The sequence below is a fragment of the Ictidomys tridecemlineatus genome, chromosome 10 (assembly GCF_052094955.1).
Source record: "Ictidomys tridecemlineatus isolate mIctTri1 chromosome 10, mIctTri1.hap1, whole genome shotgun sequence".
In the NCBI taxonomy this organism is placed as follows: domain Eukaryota; kingdom Metazoa; phylum Chordata; class Mammalia; order Rodentia; family Sciuridae; genus Ictidomys; species Ictidomys tridecemlineatus.
In genome coordinates this window covers 85,941,237-85,964,789 of record NC_135486.1, presented here as the reverse complement: position 1 = coordinate 85,964,789, position 23,553 = coordinate 85,941,237, and the positions used below count along the sequence as shown (strand labels likewise).

The 23,553-nt window shown below is 37.1% G+C and overlaps 1 protein-coding gene across 1 annotated transcript in view; it reads right to left on the bottom strand.

Moving 5' to 3' along the window:
• Positions 1 to 23,553, bottom strand: part of Cubn (cubilin) — a 268,053-nt gene that overhangs the window by 21,601 nt on the left and 222,899 nt on the right. Inside the window, exons 58-60 of the mRNA XM_078023361.1 lie at positions 23,321 to 23,447; positions 19,240 to 19,457; positions 2,876 to 3,084 (exon numbers count right to left, since the gene is read on the bottom strand). Coding sequence (XP_077879487.1) covers positions 2,876 to 3,084; positions 19,240 to 19,457; positions 23,321 to 23,447 — 554 coding nt within the window. The remainder of the gene's footprint in view (positions 1 to 2,875; positions 3,085 to 19,239; positions 19,458 to 23,320; positions 23,448 to 23,553) is intronic.

Below are 23,553 nucleotides of genomic sequence, written 5' to 3'. Positions count from 1 at the left end.
GTCAGGCTCTAAAGCTTATTACCTTTAAGTAAAACAAAGGGAACTCTTGAAGTCTTAAATATCAGTTCCAGGCCATTCTGGTCATTTTGGTCTCATTTTAGAAAAGAAGAATTCACCCTGAGTTGACATTCCTGTTATCTCCAGAGTTTCATGAACTCCCTTCAATCTGACCACTGCCCCAATATTTTATTAAAACAGTTTTCATAAAATGGAATGAGTTTGTTCTTCAAACCTTTCTTGGCCTCTAATTTGTAAATTTCATTGCATGGATCACCATCTTTGGAAAAGAATCTTCCCCTTGACTCCAATGACATTACACCATTCCTGATTTTCATCCTGCTTTTGTAGTTCATTTATTTCTTTTCCTGCCACCTCCAAGTGGGTACCTTTTCTGGAAACTGAGAGCAGTTCCACACTGTCTAAGAAACCAGTACTTCTTTTGATTTAAGGAATGCTTAATTGCTGTTTCCTCTATTCATGGAGCTATCTCCTTATAGCAGCTTGGTCCCATTCTCTACACACTTCAATCCCAGATGCCTGTCACCAAAACCACCAATCCCTTCTTAAGAATACTTCTTCTTTTTTTTTTTTTTTGGTGTCCTAGTTATGGTGCTTATCACAGTGAAAAAATAAGGACTTGTGTTTGTATTTCATCTATGACTTTTCCTTCCCTTTATTTTATAACAAGTTCCTTTAAAATGTAAGACAATCCTAGAACTTATAAATTTTTCTTGCACCTGTCTTGCTCTACCTGATTCCACCCTCTTCTCACCTAAGAGTGAATTCTCTCTCCCAGGAGCCTTCCCAATCCCCTCTCCTTCCAATCCACCCTGAATGCTTATTCTCAGTTACTCTTTCTTAAAAACTGCTCTCATCAGATTGCTGACTCATTGGAAAACTTTCAACCTGTTTGTATTTGCAGCTGCATAAAATTTAAATTCTTTAGTTTGACTTCCAAGAACCTTTGTAATCTGTGTTTTCTCTACTTTAAGCAATCTCATTTCTTGTTACTTTAGCAATATTCTGCTCCAATAAAGCCAACCTTTTTGCTCTGTAAATAAAATACATCTTTAAATAAAATGCACATTCCAATTTTATGCCATTTTTTTAATGTTCACCTTGCCTAGAATTCTCTCTTGACTCAAGTAAGATTTTCCTCACTCTACGAAGTTTCTCTTTTTGTAGTGCTTGAACCCAGGACCTTGCACATGCTGGGCAAGTGCTCTACCACTGAGCTATGCCCTCAGTCCCTTCCCTTTTTCTTAAACTTGTACCTTATTCCAAGCCTGCACCTAATGCATTAATTAACACTTTGATGGTTATTATCCTGAACTAACTGATCAAGGTAGATTTGCATATGCTATCCCTTAATTTTCCAATCAGACTTAAGATCACCATGGAAAGAAATCTTGCCATTGATGTTGATTTTCCCTTTAGAGTATATATATTGACGAATGCTACTTAACACTAGTAATGTGAATTTATATACCCTGATACATACAATAATTTAAAACTAGAAAGTCATTTAAAAATTAACAGAGCAGTCTCTTGTTTTACTTTTTAAAAAAGGAATATAAAACTGTTTATTGACCACTGGTCAACAGTATTTACAATAAAGTAAACAATATAGTTGGGTAACATTCTGATTACTACAAAGTCATTTTCCTGGCTTGTATTGAACCAATATTCCAAGTACTGAAAAGATTGAGTCTATGTGTAAGGAATGAGTTGGGGGAAAAGATAAAGCCATGCAGGTCAATAATTTAGACTGTAAAAATTTGCTCACCTATTTATGTGAGCAGGTTGTAGATTGCCAACATCTCTAGTCATCTGATTAGGTTTCCACAAGCCAAATCTCATGACATTCCATGAATCATGATGTTTTACACACAGATTTCAACTTTTTCAAAAAGGAATGGCTAACTAGAGGAACCCTTAAATGTCCACGTAAGTCTTGCTTAGCTAATTAAATTAGGATTTGTCTAGTTTTCTTGTCTTGGAGAAGTTGTTAGTAGTGATAGTATTTTTCCTTTCCAGAGTTTTGCAAATAAAACTGTTGCCTTTATGTGACTATAGATGTAGATTTGGTGTGGCTTCTTTTAATTATCCAATTTAAACTGCCCAATTGACTACAGAATCATTTATTTAAGCTGAAGGGTTAGGGCTTCAGGGAAAAATTTCAATTAATTTGAAGTGTCTTATTTCTTGGTTTACTTTTTTTGATAGGGAGGTACTGGGGATTGAATTCAAGGGCACTCAACCACTAAGCCACATCCCCAGCCCTATTTTGTATTTTATTTAGAGACAGGGTCTCACTGAGATGCTTAGAGCCTTGCTTTTGCTGAGACTGTCTTTGAACTCGAGATCCTCCTGCCTCAGCCTCTGGAGCCGCTGGGATTACAGGTGTGGGCCACTGCACCTGGCTCTTGGTTTACTTTTAATGTTATTTGAAAACTAAGATATTTTTTCTACGTAAAAGTAATAATAGAAGTAAGTCTAAAAACTTAAGAAATAGACAAATTAAGGGATGATTACTTGCACTGCAGACACTGTCATTTATTTTAGAATTCACCAAAGGCTCTTTGAGTATCTCTCTCCATACAATAAATCTTCCCATAGATCACCTCTTGATGAAGAGGGAACTGAGTCTCAAAGCAATTATAAAAGCCACACAGAATTTCTGAGTCATCCATATTAAAGATTAACTTGATATGAGGATGTAGCATCTGTAATATTATATATTGCATCATTGAAGAATAATTCCTTGCAAAAAGCAGTAGTACTCACCATATCCAAGACTTTCTAAAGCTTCAATTGGAATATGGTATCCTAAAGCCTGGGATTCCTTCACACTGCTGTGATATAATAATCTTACCTTGACATAATCATAAAGGCACTGTTGTGAATTGGTCATTGTCTCCAGAGCAAACGTATTGAAGGTGAGTTGAATGAGTTTGTTTACAGGTGCTATTATGAACCATGTGCAGCTTAAGCCTTTGTCATATTTTCCATTTGAATCAGAATCAGGAGAGACAAAGGTACCATTGGAAACTGTCAGATAACCGCCACATCCGTGTTGCGGCCCTGTGAAAACAAAGACGTCACTGTGCAGACCAAGCAGAAGAAATTTTGAATTTTATGAGAAAATTTTGTTTTGTTGTTATTTATTTTCGTGGTGCTGGCGATTAAACCCAGGGCATTTCTACCACTGAGCCACACTCCCAGCTTTTGTCATACATATTTTCTTATTCTTTTAAGACAGGGTCTTGCTAAATCACCCAAGCTGGCTTGGAAGTTGCAATCTTCCTGCCTTGGCCTCCAGAGAAGCTGGGATTATAGGAATGCATCCCCAAGGAAGGTTTTAAAAAGAGCATAGCTTCCATTTTTCTGTCACACTTTTATGAACATTATCATGGAGCTTCTGCAGGCTGGGGCAGGTGTCTTTTCCCTTGCCTGGTTCATTTCTCTACTTTCTTCTCTCTCCACTCCCACCATAGACCCCGAGTCACCTCCTTATCAAGGGGATATGGTTACCTAGAAGAGTGATTAACCACATTTGTTTCTATGTACAGTTTTGGTACTCTTGTGTGATTTATTGAAGCATTTCCCAACCTTGAAAAATCCAATTTTGTACAAAATCAAGTATTTTGCACAATAAAACTGGTGGAGAATATGAACATATTTTATTTTTATGTTCCACTTTTATGAATACTGCAAGACACAAAACTGAATTTATGAAGGTTTACTCAACACCCCAAGATAACTGGATCTCAACAAATTTTTTTATTCAAAGAGTCTAATAAAAAGAGGCTGAGAAGCATTTCACACTATAGTCTAGGTTCTATTAAACATTAAACCACACTCTACCTTTTTTTTTTTTTTTTTTTTTTTTTTTTGGTGCTGGTACTAGGGATTGAACCCAGGGCCTTGTGCATGCTAGGCAAGCACTCTACTAACTCTACCAACTGAGCTACACCCACAGCCCCTAAACCATACACTATATGTGATTTTTTTTTCCCCAAATCAGGGACAAAGAGAAAGCTGAAGAAGAAGAAGAACTTCAACTAGGGAAAAATTGTCTACTTTGAAATAAAAATTTTCTAACAGAATAAAAATACAAAAGACAGAGAAAGAACACTCTAAAGATGACTAAACCACCTATTAGAGAAACATATAGAACAACATCTTTGGAATATTGGATTTAGTTTTGTCCACTCCACAACCTAAGAAAGTACCTCAGATATGATGCAGGAAAAGCTTACAATTTTAAAGGAAACAATGGGGAAGAATGTTGAGGTTTGGATATGAGGTGTCTCCCTGACCCTAGAGCTCCTGTGTTAAAGCAGGAAATGAAAGGACTCGTTTATGATAGCTGTAATATAATCAGTGATTAATTCATTTGATAGATTCATGATTTAAAAGGTCTACAGTCCTTGATGGTCACAGTGGGTGGGTAGGGTATGGCTGGAGGAGGTGGGTCACTGGGGGAATGTCCTTGGGGATTATATCTTGACTCCCTGGCTTCCCTCAACACCCTGTTCTCTTCCCCTCTTACTTTCTCTCTATGCTTGGTGGCACCCATAAGGTGAGCAGCTTTCCTCTGCCACACTCCACAGTCACAATGCTCCATTTTGTCTCAGACCCAGAGCAATGGAGTCATCTGACCATGGACTGAACCTCTGAAACCCTGAGCCCCAAATAAACTCTTCCTCCTCTAGGTTATTCTTGTGCAGGTATTCTAGCCACAGTGATGGAACTGTCACTAACACAATGTACTGAACTCAAAACAGTCATAGTAGGAATGGAGATTAAGTTGGTGCTCAAAGGAACACCCATAAAGCTTGTAAACTACACAGATATAGGTCATTACCAATTCCAAAGTTAAATTTCATTGTGTTGGCCTTCTATCTCTCATTCCAGTTACTCATCTGATAACACTGAAGGGATTGTTTTCAACATTAGGGTGCACTAAGATTTTGTACTTGGATCTTGGCAGGAAATATTAACAATGGCGGCCCTCCTCCATCCTGATCACAAATCCAAAGGAGGGCAAATGTACGGAGTTACTTTCAGCATAGGTGCATTCTTCAATAGGTCAGGTTGCCCTCTCCAAAGCTTCTAAGTCAGTTAAAACTGTAGAATATTTTCACAGTCACACATTTTCTAGAGTTAAAAGGTCCAGTCATTGAAATATACACATACAGTATTCACTCACAAAAATTACTCTGAAAGCTAAGTAATAAATGTAGCTGCACTACTATTTTGGAACCATGCCTGTGAACTACTGAAAGAACTGGAATTTAAACAGCTTTTATTCCATCATAGACTGTACTTAAGGAAACCATTGAAGCTTATTGGCATGCATAGCAGAACAATTACTTTAGGTATAATAAAATGGTGAGTTTATTTATTTATTAAATATTTTTTCATATTCAAGTAAGTATGTATAGGATTGAAGTGGAAAAAGATTAATGTTAGTCCATTAGAATTGACAACCAAGGAAATAATAATGATGTAATGTAGAGAGTAATCTATGTCTTTAGAGAAGCAGGCAAAAACTTGTAGTTTTGGAGAAAGAGAGAAGTTATTTCAGGCTATGTGGATCTAGAATATTCCAAGGAGGAGGTAACATTTGATTTTAAGGATAAGTAGAAAAAGATTAGGTGGGAAAAGGATTGAGATCAGCAATTCCAGGCTGAAATGTTCATAGGTCCAAAGGTTAAATGGATAAGAATTTATATTTTATGCATAGGAAGGCATAATTTTGTCTGAGAAAACAATAAAAAAACATGAAGAATAAAAATGAGGACGAGGATTAAGACATGAGGATCAGTTATTCCACAGAGGGTCTCGAATGCCCCATCATGGAATTTGGCCTTCAGACTTTATTCTGTGGATAATGGAGATCCACTTGAAATGTTTATCAGGAGAGTATTAGGAACAGAATATACTTTCTAGTCAAGTTTGATCTAAAAATTAATCTGTAGCAGTATTTTACATGTAAGGGAAAGGGACTGGAAGAGGCGAGACCAGTTAAGAGGATGTTGCCACAGTGTGAGCTAGAGGTCACAAGGGACAAGACAGAGTGAGAGGTTTATATACTCTATTTTATTAGCCTATCAACTTTAAAAACCAAGTCTTGTTTTCTAGAAGTTCAAGCTATAGATTTTATTACTACTTGTTTATTAGTTGATGCCAACAAGTTAATAAGGTCAGTATGATAATCATACTTGGTCACAGTGATAATTAAAATTATGTCATAAGGTAGACACAGCCTCATTCCACAGAATCTCAGATCAAGGGTCCTTAAATTGTTGGCAAGCACCGTAATGGACTGAGTAGCAAATTGGCCTCTTTCTAATTCTTCAGTGCCTCCATGTTTAGTCTTCCTGCTTGCAGTGTTCCAGAAAGGACAAAGTTCATTTTTTCTGACCTCTCCACACCAGCCTTTGTCATATGACTTGCTTTAGACAATGACTGTTAGTGGTCACGATGGAGGCAGAGGACTTACGCGGGCTTATCATTTTTTTTTTTTTTTTTTTTGCAAGGCATTTTGTGCTTCTATGATCCACTAAAAGACCTGACCCTGCTAACTGCTGGTCCGAAGTGAAAGTGGATTCATGTGAAGCAGACCTGAACCCAGTCTGAAAATTACAGCCATGCATGGCTAGCAGACAGACTGAAACCGAGGCAGGCAAGCTACTCTGCAGACCCGTATGTGATAAAAATAAACACTTTTATTGTAAGCCAATAGCTTTTGGATGAGAAGGGTCAACCAGTACACAGACAAATGGCTTGTCAGAGTTATCAAATTATAATGTAGCACATTGCTTAATTCATAAACTATACACACAGAATAAAGATGGAAAATTAGCATCATCATCAGACAATTCTGGCCAAAATAGTCAAATAATCGAAGTCAAAACAATATTATACAAGTGAAGTGGTGTTCACGTGATGCTAGCAATGGTAATCACTGATTTCCCTACATTAGTATCTAAACATGGCGCAGCTGTTCCATGCGTCTGCTCCTCCTACAGCAAAATGGAAATTCAAGTGTATGTGTCTTTTGGGAAACATAAAGATCAATACTAACAAAAGGAGGCTGCTTCACCCAAAAGTGCTGCTGCCATGTTACTATTTTTGTATTTCAATGATAGCAGGATAATATAGAACTCTGTGACTATGAAAAAGAGTCTGGTACGTAAAATAAACACACACACACACACACACGTATTAACTGTACTGCTATTTTGTTCTTTTCTTTCCTTTTTTTCTTACTCCTCCTTTATTTCTTCTTGGTATTGGGTACTGAACCTAGGGCCTTGTGCATGCCAGGCAAGCACTCTTTATTGATATTCTGAAATTACCTCTTTTTACTGGTATAATGCATCTTAACCTTGATGTACTTAGTGTCATAAATCCATCATCTTCCTCATCATTGCACATCTTTCTACCAGGCAGACAATGCTCATCCACCAGCATCTGCTTCATTAGTCAGGTTGTGACAGAGCCCCTCTGACAATATACCCTGTTCCCAGACCAAATCTCACTCTGATCTTCCCAAAGAGCAAATATGTCACTCAAAAGAGCTATTTCTTTAGAGGAAAATAAAAAATGTTTTGGCTACAAAACTACTGGAAATATAAACCTAGGAGAAGAAGTGAGATTCAGGTCCAGATCTACTTAATTAAAAATCAGTAAGAGAATCCTAAATTATTTTCCTCCAATGATTAAACCTCAGAGTGAAGTACAAACAAAGATCAATCTGATAAAGAAAGAAATAGTTCTATCTAAGAGAAAACACCTTGGAGGCTTTAGTGGAGTAAGCTACAATTTTAAGTAGTCACCTATTTGAAGAGCTGACATTTTTGTGGCTGATGCTGCATGCGGCTGACATTTATTGAGGTCTTTTAGATAGCATCTCTGTCTCTGGACAACTAGTACTTAGGTGGCTGATGGCTAGCTGGACTTACAGATAAACATGAGCCTGGCTTCAGGCACTTTGCTGTTTTCCAGCAATATCTATGATTCTGGGCCATCGTCTAAATATATAGCAGCAAAGCACAAAAAGCATAATAGAAACGCACTCAAGGCCAGGGCCGGAGGGAAATGGCAGCACAGCCTGAGAGTGTCATCTCAACCATAGAGATGCAGGGCTGGATCTTTATAATCCTTGTTTTGAATAAACCTTACTGAGACTTTCAAAGTTGTGGTATACAATAGTTCCAAAGCAGTAAATTCAATTTAAAAATCAACTAGTATTCAGCTGAACTTGTTTTTCTCTCAAAAGAAACAGAATTTATTATTTTACTCCCTGCTCTCAAGTGTGCACAATATTTCTGGGATAATATTTATATCATGCAAGAAAAAATATCTTAATAGTCTTTGTAACATGAGTTGTTTCTTGGGTTTGTGTTTAGTAACTTTACTCAATAATATATTGCAGTTTAGATAGCCTAATTTGAGACACAGCCTAATGCAATTTGGAACGTATATTGACTCTGGTCATATTTGGGAAGAATACTGCTAAAATACTAAAAGAAAGACAACTTACTAAATGAAAGGTAACTTCAACAGCTAATCAGTAGATATAGTCAACAGAAAAAGAGCAGTATAAAGTACAGGTCCACAATTTAAAATGGTTCAACTTATTACTGTTTTTAACTTGAATATAGAGTGAAAATTATACATGTTCAGTAGAAACTGTACTTAAATACAGTAGAATTTTGAATTCTCATATTTTCTTGGGCTAGTGACATAGATGCAATGCTCTCTCACAATGCTGGGCAACAACAGTGAGCCACTTGACCATGAAGGTGAACAGCCAATACTCCACAGTTTACTTCTTGCTGAGCTCTGTTGTTCAGTAAGTTGGGGGGTATGCTAAATGTATTTTTAACCTACAATATATTCAACTTACAATGGATTTTTGGAACATAGCCCATTGAAAATTGAGGAACATCTGCGTAAAAAAACTTAGGAAACGGAGGATTTTATCATTACCTTCGAATTGATTTTGCATTATTCAGATATCGCTAAAAATATTTTATGTATGCATCATTGGTCCCAGGGAATTTCATGGGAACCATTCTTTCCAACTTTGAACCTTAAAAAATGATGAAGCAAAATGATATGATCATGTCAATTAATGTTGGAAAAAGAGTTGACAGAATCCAGCAGACATTTATAATAAACTCAGCAAACTGGAATAGAAGGGAAATTTCTCAACTAAATAAAGAGCATGTACAAAAACTTACAGCTAATAGCACACTTAGATGTGGAAAACTAAAGTCTTTCCCCTTAAGATCAGGAATAAAGTAAGTATATTTCTTTCTTATCACTTTGAGTCAGCATATTATTAGAATTTTTGCCAATATTAGGCAAGGAAAAAATAATATACAGAAGGGATAGGAAGAAATAAAACTGGTACCATTTGCAGGTGTCATTATTATCTATGTAAAAAAATTCCAAGGAATATACAGAAACGTCCTTACAACTATGAAAAACAAGCTCAGCAAAAACTCCGGATATATTACATAAAAATCAATAATATTTCTATATACTAGTAATGAACAAGTGGAAGCCAAAATTGAAAAACATATATCAATTATATTAATTTTTCATCTCTGTGATCAAAATAGCCATAAAGTCCAATTTAGAGGAGGAAAAAATTATTGAGGACTCACGGTTTCGGAGGTTCAGGCCTTGGTTGGATGACTCCATTGCTTTGGGTTCAAGGTGAGGGAGAACGTTATGGCGGAAGATAGCTGCTCAGCTCATTACAGATGGGAAGCAGAGAGAATGTGAGGTGGAGGGGTCTCAGGGAAGATGAACCCTTCCAGGGAACTCTCCCAAGGACCCACCACCACCCGCCACACTCCACTGACCCAGAGTTACCACCTAGCACAGCAGCCTTTTAGAATGGACAGATTAGGTTATTACTTCTCATAATAATCACTTCATTTCTAAATATTTCTGCATTCACATGGGAGTTTTGGGGGGATACCTCATATTTAACTCATAACAAAAGTTAATGAAACATGTATAGGATATATGTGTCAACAATTCCAAAATGATAAAATAAATAGAAGAAGAACTAAATAAATTGAGAGACATATCTATTCATGGATTAGATATATTGATTGTTCCCAAAATGATGCACAGATATATGCAACTCCTATCAAAACCCAGCAAGGTTTAGCTGTAAACAAACAAATACTTATTTTAACTTTATATGGAATGACCTTTAGCTAAATAAAATAGTTTTGACAAAGAAAAATAATCTGTAAAGAATTACTATACCTTATATAAGGCTTACTGTGTAGGCATAGTAAACTAGACAATATGATAGTCGTGGAGAGTTAGGCTCATAGATCAACAAAAGGAATAGAAAACCCAGAAATAGACCACACACGTATGTCATCTGATTTTTTATCAAAGTGCTAAAGCAATTCAATAGGAAAAAGTATTTTCAACTAATGATACTAGAACAATTGGACATCCAGAGGCAAAGAAATTAACTTCAACCTAAACCTCAGACTTTAAGCAAATAAATCAGAGACACAAACTAAAAAATATAAAACCATTAAAATGGAAAATAGCAAAAAACAGTTCAGAACCTCAAAGAAGGAAGAAAAATTCTTAGGCTTGATATCAAAAAACCTAATCCATAGAAGAAAAACTCATAAATTGGACTGCCTCAAAATTAAAAACTTTTGTTCTATGAAAGACTCATTTGAGTGGATGCAAAGACAAAGTATAGACTGGGGCAAAATATGTACAAACTACATACCTGAAAGGGACTATCATTGAGACTACTATATAGAGAATTCCCCAAAATCAAAGGTGGAAAAGCAAATGGTTCAGTTATAAATGGAAAAAAGACATAAAGAGATATTGTGTTAAAGAAGATGTGTGGATGTCATGAAAGCAAATGACAATTGCTCATCTCTAGGGCAACACAAACCAAAACCACAATGAGATGTTCTTGCACACCTTTCAGAATATCCAAAGTATAACTAAACAACCACGGCAGCAAGAGCTCATCATGGAGTACAGTCCTCTACAAAGGGATAACCAGGCAAGAGTACAAAGTTCTCCTAACCCAAATAATGGAAGCCACATGACAATGGAAAGCATCTTGAAGTGCTGAATAAAAAGAAATGCCAAACTAGAATTCTATATGCAGAGAAAACAGTCCTCAAAGTTGAAGACAAACTAATGTCAGGAAAAAAGTTACCACAAGTTTTGAAAATGTTCTGTTAAGAGATAGCAGGGATAACAGTAATGCACTATTTAGTCATCATAAAATAGGTTGCAATATGTAAGAGGTAAAATTTATAAAATAAAACCAAGTATCCAATAACTTTTAAATAATAATGGAATTGTTTTATTGTCATTCATGTATTAGTTTGTGCCTTGTACTATTGATATTTCAACTTTTATTCTTTCATTATTATTTATTTAATAATAAAAATATTATATATACTGTATATTATATATAATTATATCATACATAATTATATATAATATTTTATCATACATATAATTATATATATGTATATATATATATATTTAACAGTGGCAGGAATTATTTTCCCATTTCTCAACATTTGCTAAGTGACCTTGACAAGGAACTTAATTTCTTTGCAACTTAGTACCCCAATCTATACACTGAACATCATGACCAGCATACCAATCAGGGTTACACCATAAAAAAAAAAATTCTAAATTTTTTTCTTTTGTAAGAATCCCATGGTTAAGGAAATTTGCTAAGTTGGAGGCCATAATTTTGAGTTTCAGATCTTTTGTTATAGGTTTATTACCTTTATATTTCAAAGTAATTATACTCCCCATAGCTGAGCTCTTTACCACTATGCTACCAAAAGCCAACAAGGACAGATGTCTCATTGGTCTGCCACTGACACCAAAAAGATAATGGGTTTCTAATATATGATAGTGTGTGTATACTATTTATAAACATATATTTATAATGTTACAACATAAATTATATTTATACTACTTATTATTTTATAAATATTTAATAAAGAATCAAATATATCATAAGCCTTCATATACTACAAAATATAGTACATAATATATTAATATGAATATAAATGGATATTAAGGTTATAAACTATTTGCATTATAAATATAAAATGTAGTATAAATATACAATTATTCTATATTATATTAATAAAGGGTATGGTTTATGTAAAATATTTTCTCCTTTCCTATAGAAAGGAAGAAACATAACAACTGCTACAGTCATATGCAATATTTATACAGTATAGTATGTTACTAAATGTCAGTATATTACTACATATACTATTCATACTAAATATACTATTCAGGATGGTACAGATAGGCATCCTGTGAGGAGAAAGCCAGCAGTATCCAGTGAGAGACCGAAGCAGCTCTACCCCAAAGCAAAGGGAAGCTGTTACTGTCTTTCAGGAAGCTCATCCCTAGGATGTCTGTCCCTCCCTGGGTATTTTTATCAAATGCCACAGAGGCCATGTAGCCTGATTAGGAAAAGCGTGTCAGGGAGACAGTCCAAACTAGTAAAGCTTGGCTTTACCTCTTACAAATCCTTTGACCACAAACAAATTACTTAATCTCCTCAATTATTATTTCCTCCTTTGTCAAATGGGGTAATTCCTTTCTCCTGGGGTAGTTGTGAGGCTTAGATGAGGTAAGTCTATGGAAGGCAGCGTGGGCTACATCTGGAGTAGATGCTTGGGGACAGGCCATCATTATCATCATGTCCTGGGATTTTGTGACAAGTCTTCACTTGCGAGTGAGCAGAACATAAGCCACCACACAAAGTTAGCAGACTTTCCCGGTATTAGAACAAAGGGAAGAACACAGATCCATAACACTAATATGGTTATACTTAAATGATTCATTTGTGTCCAAAGGATATTTGAAGATTTTTATTGCTGACTGACTATATTTTGCTTTTAGGTTCCTGGGAACGCTACATCAGTGATAAACCAATCTGAACCAAGGTGATGGTTATTATAGGAAATCTATGGTTATGAATAATTTAACCCCAAACATCTAGTTATCTGAGACAGGAGTGGGTTTCATTTGGGGAGGGCTGTGTGGCTTAGGTCATGCAGAATGTTTCCTCCCCAGCTCTTGTTACTGAGTATTTTTCAAGTGTTATCTTATATTCCACTAGTAACTCAATTTTATCTTAGCTTGGTCTCCACTGTACCATCTGGTTTATTTTCCCAAGGACAGCCTTGTCCTTCAAGTCCTGGTCTTGAAGCAATCTGGTCATTCTGAGGGACACAGACTCTGATATTGGAATATGTTTATTAAAAACCTTTCCTTTCTTCTTGCTGATCTGGCACCTAACTCTAGGTTACTTGCTTTTGTAAGGCTTTGGTGAACTACACATTTGGTATTTTCTTTATCCCATTCCCACATTCTAAGCCAAGCAAAAAATTCTTTTCAATAAAACCCACAAAGAATAACCTGCAGATAACCTCGTCTTTGGCATCATCCCCCTAGGGAAGTCTAATCAACAGTGAAAGTTACCAGGCTTAGAAAGGGCGGAAATAAGCTTAGTCTAGTTTTCTATAAATGGGTTTAGACTTTCAGCTCATCTCATTCTCAGACTTCGTTAAGAGGGAGAAAATGACATTAAGGAACCAGACAAATAACATTCCCTGGTTGCTTTTGAGCAATACCCACATTATTGCTAAACTAAGAGGTATGTGAGCAGTGGTTTATCAAATTATTCAACTGATAATTCAACTATTTTATTGCTCTTGTACTTCAAAAAGTCATGTAGATTAGCAGCTTACATCAGACTGCCAAGAGGCACCCAGAGACACACAAACATGTATTTTAAATGTCATTGAATATGTTATGCCTTATTCTTTTATTGTTTAGCTGCACAATTTCAGAATGTCCCTCAAAGGTTAAACTTAGTACCACAACTGTGAAAGTTAAATAGAACAGAAGCAGAAGCCTGGAGTTGATATTTTCGATTTTTCTCCATTTGTTGAGACTATTTTCCTTTGTGGCCCCTGACTATCCTCAGCATTTTTTCTCCCTTCTTTATCTATTCTCATTTATAAGCAAACCATTTTTCAATTTCCTCAACTTCCTCTCAATACCCCCAACTGTGTCCTTTACCATGTTTGAAAGATATTTCCTGAATGTTAAGGTAACAAGTAAAAGTCCAGACTCTAGCGGGTGCAGTGGTGCACACCTATAATCCTAGAGGCTCAGGAGGCTGAGGCACAAGGATCATGAGTTCAAAGCCAGCCTCAGCAAAGGCAAGGTGCTAAGCAACTCAGTGAGACTCTGTGTCTAAATAAAGTACAAAACAAGGCTGGGGATGTGATTCAGTGGTTGAGTGCCCCTGAGTTCAATCCCCAATACCCCTGCCCACCTCAAAAATCAGGTCACCAAACATACCTGACCCAAATGTTGAGCCGGGTCCACTGTTTGTAACACTGGACAAAGTGATTCCATTTACCTCCCTGAGTAAGAGCTCAACTATATCAACCACATTGAATTTTGAGAATGAGTTGAATCTAATATAATACATAATACATGTTATATGTCTCATAATAAAATATAATTTTGGATCGGGCATAAATTATGCTTTTATTCTTTAATTCATTCATACAGTCAGTACTGTTGAAGTAAAAATTATGTGCTAGGCCTCTGCAAGGTCTTAGGATTTAATTAGAATTTAGCTTTTGATTTCAGATTCAAGTTGTAAAACGTACTTGAGGACTTTATAATTAGATGTCAGTGCAAGGTGGGTATGAAGGAATAAAAAAATCACTCAGTTTGAAGAGCTGCTGTTGAGTATGTTGACTCCTTCCATTGCCACCCTTCAGCCACTCTCTAGCCGGGGTGGGTGGGGTGGGAGCAGGTTGGAGTCTTACAGATATTTAGGACCATTACTTTCTAATATGTTATCTTCCTTTTTGACAGCTAAGGTGCTTTACAGGAATTAGCTTTCTATCTCAAAAAAAAAAATAGAAACAGGTAATATTTCAGATTGACTTTTTTAGTGGATAAAAATTGAGCTCAGAAATGTTGTAGGACTTTCCTAATGTCATCTCACCAGGGGTATCATAACGCATCAACTGGATCATGGCCTGATCTATAGCTCTTCCCATCAGGCTATATTTCTATTTTTGTTGGACAATGAGTCAGTGTGTCCTTGTTAGACATGTGTTTTGATATTTTTTTCTTTATCATAGCAAAGGTTCAGAGTCTGACCCTCATGCCACCTGATTCATTCTTCATATGACAAATGCCCCTGGTGAAGCAAGACAGTGGCCTTACTTGTTACCTTAACATTCAGGAAAAATCTTTCAAACATGGTAAAAGGACACAGTTGGGCTGTGGCTGAGGGAACTATGAGCCCTGTGTCCTGTTCCCAACCACTGATGTCTCTTGTCCCTATATTGCTGTCTTCTTCAAGGACAGGGCCTTGTCCTTCTATGATGTGTTATCCTGCAGGGGGCGCTCCTTACTCTCCTGGGCAATTCACTGACTTAAATGACTCAGAGCCTACTTGTGCTAAATTCCTAGGTGAGTTCTGAAGTTCCACTGAAGTGGTACAGAATGTACTGTTTCAGAAAAAAAAAGAAAAGAAAAGAAAGAAAGAAAGAAAGAAACGACAATGGTGCTACCCAGTAAACACATGAGTTTAAAATCCCCAGTCTCATATCATATCTAGAAGGTCAGTGTATAATGTGCCTAGTGTGCCATGAAAAGACCCGCTGAGCAACGCTTTGGTTATGAGAGCAGCCCAGTAAGAAAGAATGGACGTGATCGTGATCGATCATATCCCACAAGTGCCAAGTGCTTTGTCTGTGACACACAGAGCAGAGTCATGGCTGAAGCAAACTTTGATGGTAAAGGAGAAGCTGAAGCTAATCTAGCAGAGGTTGCTAGATTAAAGGGTGTTTGTAAGTGTCAGTTCTGCCCTGCACAGCCCACCCACTTCAGCCAAACCCAAAGAACCAATGGCTTTTTAAACTTTGTGAAACCAGAGTCTGAACAGTTGATGAAAGCTATGCACGTGGTCCAGAAAAATGCTCAAATTATAGGTCATTTCAAGTTTCACAGATCCTTGAAGCCCAGTATGATCATTTTTTCTGGTTATCAGTCATTCAGGATCAATCATCCATGTAGTGTTGAAATGCACAGGAAATTTGGGAAGGCGAATTTGTATTACAGATAGATGTTAGCTCCTCAGCCTTCCTTGCTTTGCTTTCTCCTTACTTCATATCCCACACAAAGGCTCTAACAAAAATTCCATTCTAACAGAAATTCCAAGGCATTTTAATCAACACACATGTAGCAATTAGCAATGAGGGGCTATTTCCACCAATTCACTCTGACCCATTACTACACAAATATAACAAACATCAAGGAGAACTTTGTGCAATAATCACATAATTATATAACCTGGGCTCTTTTCTGACTTCTGGAAAATTAAGGCAGATGTACATAAATTATTGCCAAGTATATAATCTAAACAGCCAAGCTATGAGTCTCCACTTAGGGCTTTAGTCAAGATATAGCTAAAGGGAAATGTTACAGACTCCAATGGTCTCCTCTCCACATCCATTATTTATGCACTGAGGATGTTCCTTCCTAGGTGAACTGAGAGCCTTGGGAAAATGCACTGTCTCGTTCACAAAGTTGCTTTCCCTTTCCTTACAAGAAAGCCCGGGTGGTTTTAAACGGATGAGTTCAAGGAGGAGGGCTAATACCCTATTAGCCACGTCTAACTTTTCTGAAATCCATATCTGTAACTAAAAGATTATATAAACCCTAGAATTAAAGCTGTTTTTGTTGCTGATTCCCATTTCTTCATATAACCAACAAGAATGAAAAGTTCTTTAAAATAATAAACCTCTTATGTGGATTTTGAGGCTTTGTAGGACTTAATACGAAGTTATAATACTTAGGTTAAAAATTTATCTTTAAAGATTAGCTAAAATCATTTCTTAAATATCTCCTAGCAGCCGATGGCATTCACACAGATGACAGAGAGGTAAAAGTTCTCATGAAATACAATGGCAGCACAGTGCTAGCAAGTAATGAAATCCCCTTTCTGCTCTCTCTCCACTTCAACCTTTTCTCTGAGATCAGAGGCAAACAGTAATTTACTCAAAGTGTTCTGTGACTCATGCAGGAACAATGTCCCTGACAGTGTACTTTTTTTTTTTTTTTTTTGCTTCTGTGTTACTTCAGTTCAGTAAAATCATTCAGTTTAGAAAGTCTTCTTTGTAGCTCAGAAAGACATGGTCATTTAATGAGGCCTGAGAGCCCTGGCTAACGTGGGGGGCTTCGTGCCTGTGACAGCAGTGTGCAGAGCTTCCAGGTGGGTATTTCAATGGCCATGTGAGCACAGATGAGGGAAAAAAAAAACAACTTGAAAGCAGGATGCACAGCAAATGCAAACGTGCACCGCCATTCGGTTTTAAAGACTGGGCTCAAGGCAAGAATATGTGAGCTCTTCAGCACCAGATAACTCCAAAAGAAATTAATCACTTCTCTTACACCACTCAATGAAGACAACACTCTTCTTCTGTCCCTGAGACTTGCTCTCTGGTTACTGCCGACACAGTTAGGGAGGCTAGGCAGCAAAGTGATTTTCTCTGATACAAAGACATCTGCAGTTTTAGGGGGATGCTTTTCAAACACAAATGTCTAACTCCTTCCTTTAGGAAGCACAAAACAAATGAACTGTTCAAATGTAAAGAAGTTTTAGGTAATCTGTTTTTGTATCAGAGAGGTGAAGGTTACTCACATCTTGGGGTAAAGAGAAAGAGTTGCGCTGGGCGCCGTGGCATGTGCCTACAATCCCAGTGGCTTGGGAGGCTGAGGTAGGAGGATCGAAAGTTCAAAATCAGCCTCAGCAATTTAGCAAGGCTCTAAGCAACTTATTTTGAGACCTTGTCTCAAAATAAAACATAAAAAGGACTGGGGATGTGGCTTAGTGGTTAAGTGTCCCTAGGTTCAATCCCCAGTAGAGAGAGAGAGAGAGAGAGAGAGAGAGAGAGAGATTTGGAAAAGTGAGTCAGGATTATTATTATACAAAAGAGCACGGGGAAATCCAGGGAGCTCTTTAGTTCCAGAACACTAATCATATTAATAATCAAGTGGAAGAGTCAAAACACTTTCCAGAGTCACACAGAAATTATGCCTAGGTGTAATTAGTATAAATAAACAGAGAACTGATTACCTTTGATTTTAAATGATTTGAACTTCTAGGCCAAATTTATATAGATAATTGTCTCACCTGCAGTGACAATAAACTGGGGTGTTATTTTCAATTTACCTTTACCTAGCTTTACCTGCCACCTCCTGATATTTTCAAGGCCACTCTCTGAAATCCAAATTGCTTCTCAAGCATCAACTTGGTCCTTGATCCCTGCATTTAGATATCTGACAGGCCCTCAATCCCAAATGCACCAAAATAAATGACATAGCCCCCTAAACTTAGTTAAAATTACCAACAGTGTATAAATCACCCGTAAGATCTGACTCCAACTCCCACATCCTGATGTAACATATCACCAGGTTCCAAATGCTGTACTTCTGCTGTGGTCTCCCTTCTCAGAATCTCTTAAGAGTTTCACCCTGTCCTCTGCCTCTAGTTCCACGAGAGTTGGTTTAAGTCTCAGCTATTTTCCATTAGAATTTCTGTGAGAAGCTTCTTCCTTCTCAGGTTGTAGGGCCTTCAAGCCTTTTTTTTGTTTTGTTTTGTTTGGATAATCAGGTCTGGCTATGAGGTGAACACTTAAAATCCTCCAAGACTCTTCCCCATTTTAGGGGTAAAGTTGGTGTGGTCCCTGGGGACCTCCTTCTTGGCCTGGCTCTTGCCTATCTTTAAGTTCAACTTTCACTCTTTCTGAAGTTGATAAGATGAAGTTTGGGTCTCTTTGGAGGTTGGTTAGGTAGGCAGATCTGCCTTTGCCTGTGGGAGAGGTAAATGGGTTTAATGATTTTTTTGTTGTTGTTGTTTTTATTTTTGTTCTTTTTTTATATTTTTTCTTTGTATTTTTTCTTTCTTTTTTATGTTGGAATTTTTTTAACCCAAAGACTTCATACATAATTTTTAAAACCAAGATGTATGCAAGATAGTCCTCTACTCTTAAATGCAGTTATAAAGGAAAAAACTAATAATTAAAGTAGAACAGTAGGAGTCATGAAAAAGATTAACACTTCCAAAATCCTTACCTAATGTCGCCTGGAAAACTGCCCTCCAGCCTCTTGCTGTTTGAACAGAATCTGTCTTAAATACCAGGACCATGCTGTTATTGCTGCTCTTAACAATTGGGGGGAGCTTGGAACCGCAGAATTTTCCAAGAAGGGGATCGCTCATGTTGGGACCATCATACACCGCCAGGTAGTCGTGAGAGCAGAAGGCGGACAGAGCCACGTTAAAATCTCCAAACCTGTGCAACAAACCTTGTTAATGCTCATGTTCTCTGTCAGATGCCCATTAAATTGTATCTTTAGTCCTTCACACACACACACACACACACACACACACACACACACACACCCCAAAAACTAATAGCACAATGCCTGGGCTTCACTTGGTAGGAAATTTTATAAATAAAACACTACTTCAAAAAGTTTAACCAGATTTTTTTGAGTAACTAGGATATGCCAAAAACTATGATAGGAGCTGGGAACTTAAAAGATGAGTAAGATACAGTGTTACATTCAAAGAGTTGATAGCCTAGGACATATTTAAATCCATATGAGATCATGTTTTAATAAGTTGAACCAATAATATTTATCACTCCAGTTGGAAGTGTTTTTAGTCTCACTAGGAGCATGGGATTTACTCTTCTCTGAGTAGTTTTTAAAATAAAGTGGTACTATTTTCCTATTCTTTACTTCTTGAAAGTATGTGAACATTCTAGAATCGAAGAAATGTAGGTTTTAGAATCAGCTTCATTCTTGTTCTCAGTCTTTGTTTCCTCCTTTTAAAATGGAGTTTACAGTAAAGTTAAATACAACAATATGTAAAAAACAATCTATAGCATCTGATAGACAGTAGATGCTCAATAAAATGAAATTATGATGATGATTTCAAAAAAGCAGATACGAAATAATTGTTTCTCATAAAAGACATAAAAATATAAAATTTATGGTAGAAAAGAATAAACTAAATTTGGGGGGGGTCTCATTTAATTGCCCTAATTATGATTTCATATTTAGAATCATGGTGGTTGTCACTGGAACTTGCCCAGATAGTCCTGCTCTGCCTTCCTGACACCTGGTACAGCTGCCCTTAGACATACACACCGAGGTCTGCTGTGTCTAGAGGGCTTGCTTTGACCATGGAAATGTAAACATGAGTAATACCTATTACCTTAGGGAAGAACTTTTTAACACTATTACTAGTTTTGATACATTGCCTTCCCAGTGATGATCATGGAAGCAGATGTAGAAATGAAATCTTCCATGGTAAGCAGAGCCTCCTTGCTAGGCCATGCTGGCCACACTTGTACAAAGGAGAAATAAACCTAATGAGTCGAGATGGCTTCCCTGGTATGCCTTGGGGTTGTTATTTATTTATTTATTTAATGGTGCTGGGGATTGAACCCAGGGCTTTGTGCATGCAAGGCAAGCACTCTATCAACTGAGCTACAGCCCCAGCCCGTTTGTTACTTCTTCTAACCTCTCCTTATGTATGTAGTCCTAACATTTCCTTAAGGCCTTCACAATGCTTTAACCTAGGCCTTTGCTTAATCATTTTGAGTAACTATTTTCAGAGTTCCAAACAAGCAAGGCTTCCAACTGGAATTACTTCAGGATTTTGTGGTAGGATTATGATGGCTTAGTTTTTAAAATTTGTTTAAATTATTTGGTATCCTGTCCTTGTTTCTGTAGGTTGTTCTGCCTTCCCATCATCATCATTATTATTATTATTATTTGCTAGCAGCATTAATAAATAACACCATAATATGGAATAATTTTTAAAAATACCTAATGAATAAGTACTTCCTTTTAAGAACCTTAAGTAAAAAAAAAAAAAAATCAATGTTTTTTTTTTTTTTATTTTCCTAAAACATGTTGGTTGGTTGAATGGTTTCAGACTGAAGATAAAAGATTAGGATGAAAAAATTCTTGATTTTCTTTTGCTTCATATGATATTTAATGTTTTTGTCAAAAAAAGACCAGGCAGAACAATGGAAAGACCATTTCCAACCACCCTAGACTTGTTTTTATTCTCTATAGACAACACAATTATTTTCCAAAATAAGAATCCACAAAGAAAGATAAATTCTGAGTTTCCAAGGGATCTCAAATCTATTTTGGCTTTTATTTTGTATCACTTTCTCAGAGGATATCAGGAAAAACCAATTGACAAGAAATCTTATGTGGCCAGCATCTTTTTAGAACCAAGGTAGGTGTATTTATGTTTCACTAATGTGTCTATCCTCATGGCACTCAGAATAAAATCTTTCACAGAATGTAGGTTTTTTAAATAATAAATAAATATATTTCCAAAAATGCAGATGTGAACTATGACTACAGTGAACCCCAGGATCCAACTAGAAAAAAAATATATATATATATGTACATTTATATGTATATCATAGGTGTCATATCTAATGAGTTGATATATCTATCAACCAATGTCTGAAGGTTTATATCCCTCAAATTCCTATGTTGAAATCCTCATCCCCAGAGTAATGGTATTAGGAAGTGGAGATTTGGGAGGTGGTTAGGTCATGGAGCAGTGCCTTCAAGAAAGGGATTTGGTGCCTTTATAAAAGAAGCCCAAGAGAGACCCTCACTTCTTCTACCACTAAGGACACAGCAAGAAGGAATCTTCTAATAGGCAAAAAGTGACCCTCACCCAATGCTGAAACTGCCTTGATCTTGGATTTCCCAGTCTCCAAAAGTATAAAAATTTGTGTTGTTTTAAGCACTCAGTTTATGGTGTTTGGGGATAGCAGCCTGAACTGATGAAGACAATAATCTTGCACGTGTAAGAAACAGCGGCAGTGGGAAGAGCTATCCTTTGTGCTTTTGCTCCTGGGCATGTAACCTCTACTCAGGAATCCTGGCTTCTGGCCCTGTGTTTGGTTTTGTATTTTTTTTTTTTTTTTATCCCTAAGACTTAAAGACTTTGGGCCCCTGAGGCACAAGTTCCTTATAAATAGTACCAGGTGTGATCTGCCCTTTTCTTCAAGGTTAAGTCTGTAGAGCACTTACTGACTCATACAGAAGCCACAGTGAGCTTGGTGAGACCTGCCTTACTGTCCAAGGTCTCCACCCACACTTCCTAGGGCAGAAAGCGATCACAGACAAATAGGGAGGAGGCAGGCAGGTGTCATCCCAGCCTGTCAGGCTTTTAGGTGGAAAATCCTGTAAAAGACCAACTTTCGAGTTTCCTACCAGGGACTGTAAACCACAAGTGCTAGAAATATACTATATGTGGTGGAAGCAGTCTTGAACCTCATCCTTCTGGAGAACAGTGGGCTATATGGCCTGCTCTCATCAGAGGAATAATTGACGAATCACATATGCATCTCTTACAGTGCAAGTTTGGAGGTATTTTGAGTCATAAATAACAAAAAATTTCTTAGCAGTTAGAAAATTGATCTTTGAGAGACAGCAGAGGGAAACATTAAGGATATGATCTTGCGGGGAAAACAGGACATGGACTCAGAAGGTGACTCTTCAATACTTTGGGAAAATTATGTGATCCTTCTGAGCCTCTGTTTTCTCACTGTGAGAGAAATGTGAGATACATCTACCTTCTGACTGTTTTAAGAATAAAATAAGACAATAAAAGAAAGTGTTAATAAAGTTTGTCATGTATCACAAATTCCCAACAGATGTCAACTGTTTTGCTATCATATGGGAACCTCACTCTTCCTTCTTCTTGATTTCCTTATGGACCACTGTGGTCAATCAGTGCTATCAGTAAAGGAATAGGGTGGTGGTTTTGTGTGTGTGTGTGTGTGTGTGTGTGTGTGTGTGTGAGTGAGTGTGTGTTTGTTTGTTTGTTTTGTATGTGTGAATAAAGCAAAAAGTATTTTCTTAAAAAAGAAGCAAATCTGGTCAGGAAGGTGGCACACACCTGTAATCCCAACAGCTCAGATGACTGAGCCAGGAGGACTTCCAGTTCAAAGCCAGCCTGGGCAATTTAGTGAGTCCCTAAGCAACTCAGCGAGACTCTGTCTCTAAATAAAATACAAAAATGGGCTGGGGATGTGGCTCAGTGTTTAAGCACCCCTGGGTTCAATCCTCAATACCAAAAGCAAAATAAACAAAAATCCATTCCACGTACTTGAGCAGAACCACTCTGTTGTTTCTCACAGTGATGTTGTACACACAGTAGAGATTGTTGGGGTAGTCGGAATACAAGTAGAAAGGACTCCTGATGACCCCGGTAGAGTTGAACGTTCCTCCACAGGCTGCAACAGAAGGCAAGAAACACGTAGAGAACACACGTACTACTTAAGCATGGAAAAATAATTTTAAGTTTTTCTATATGATGGCACATTTTTCCATAGGAGAGCT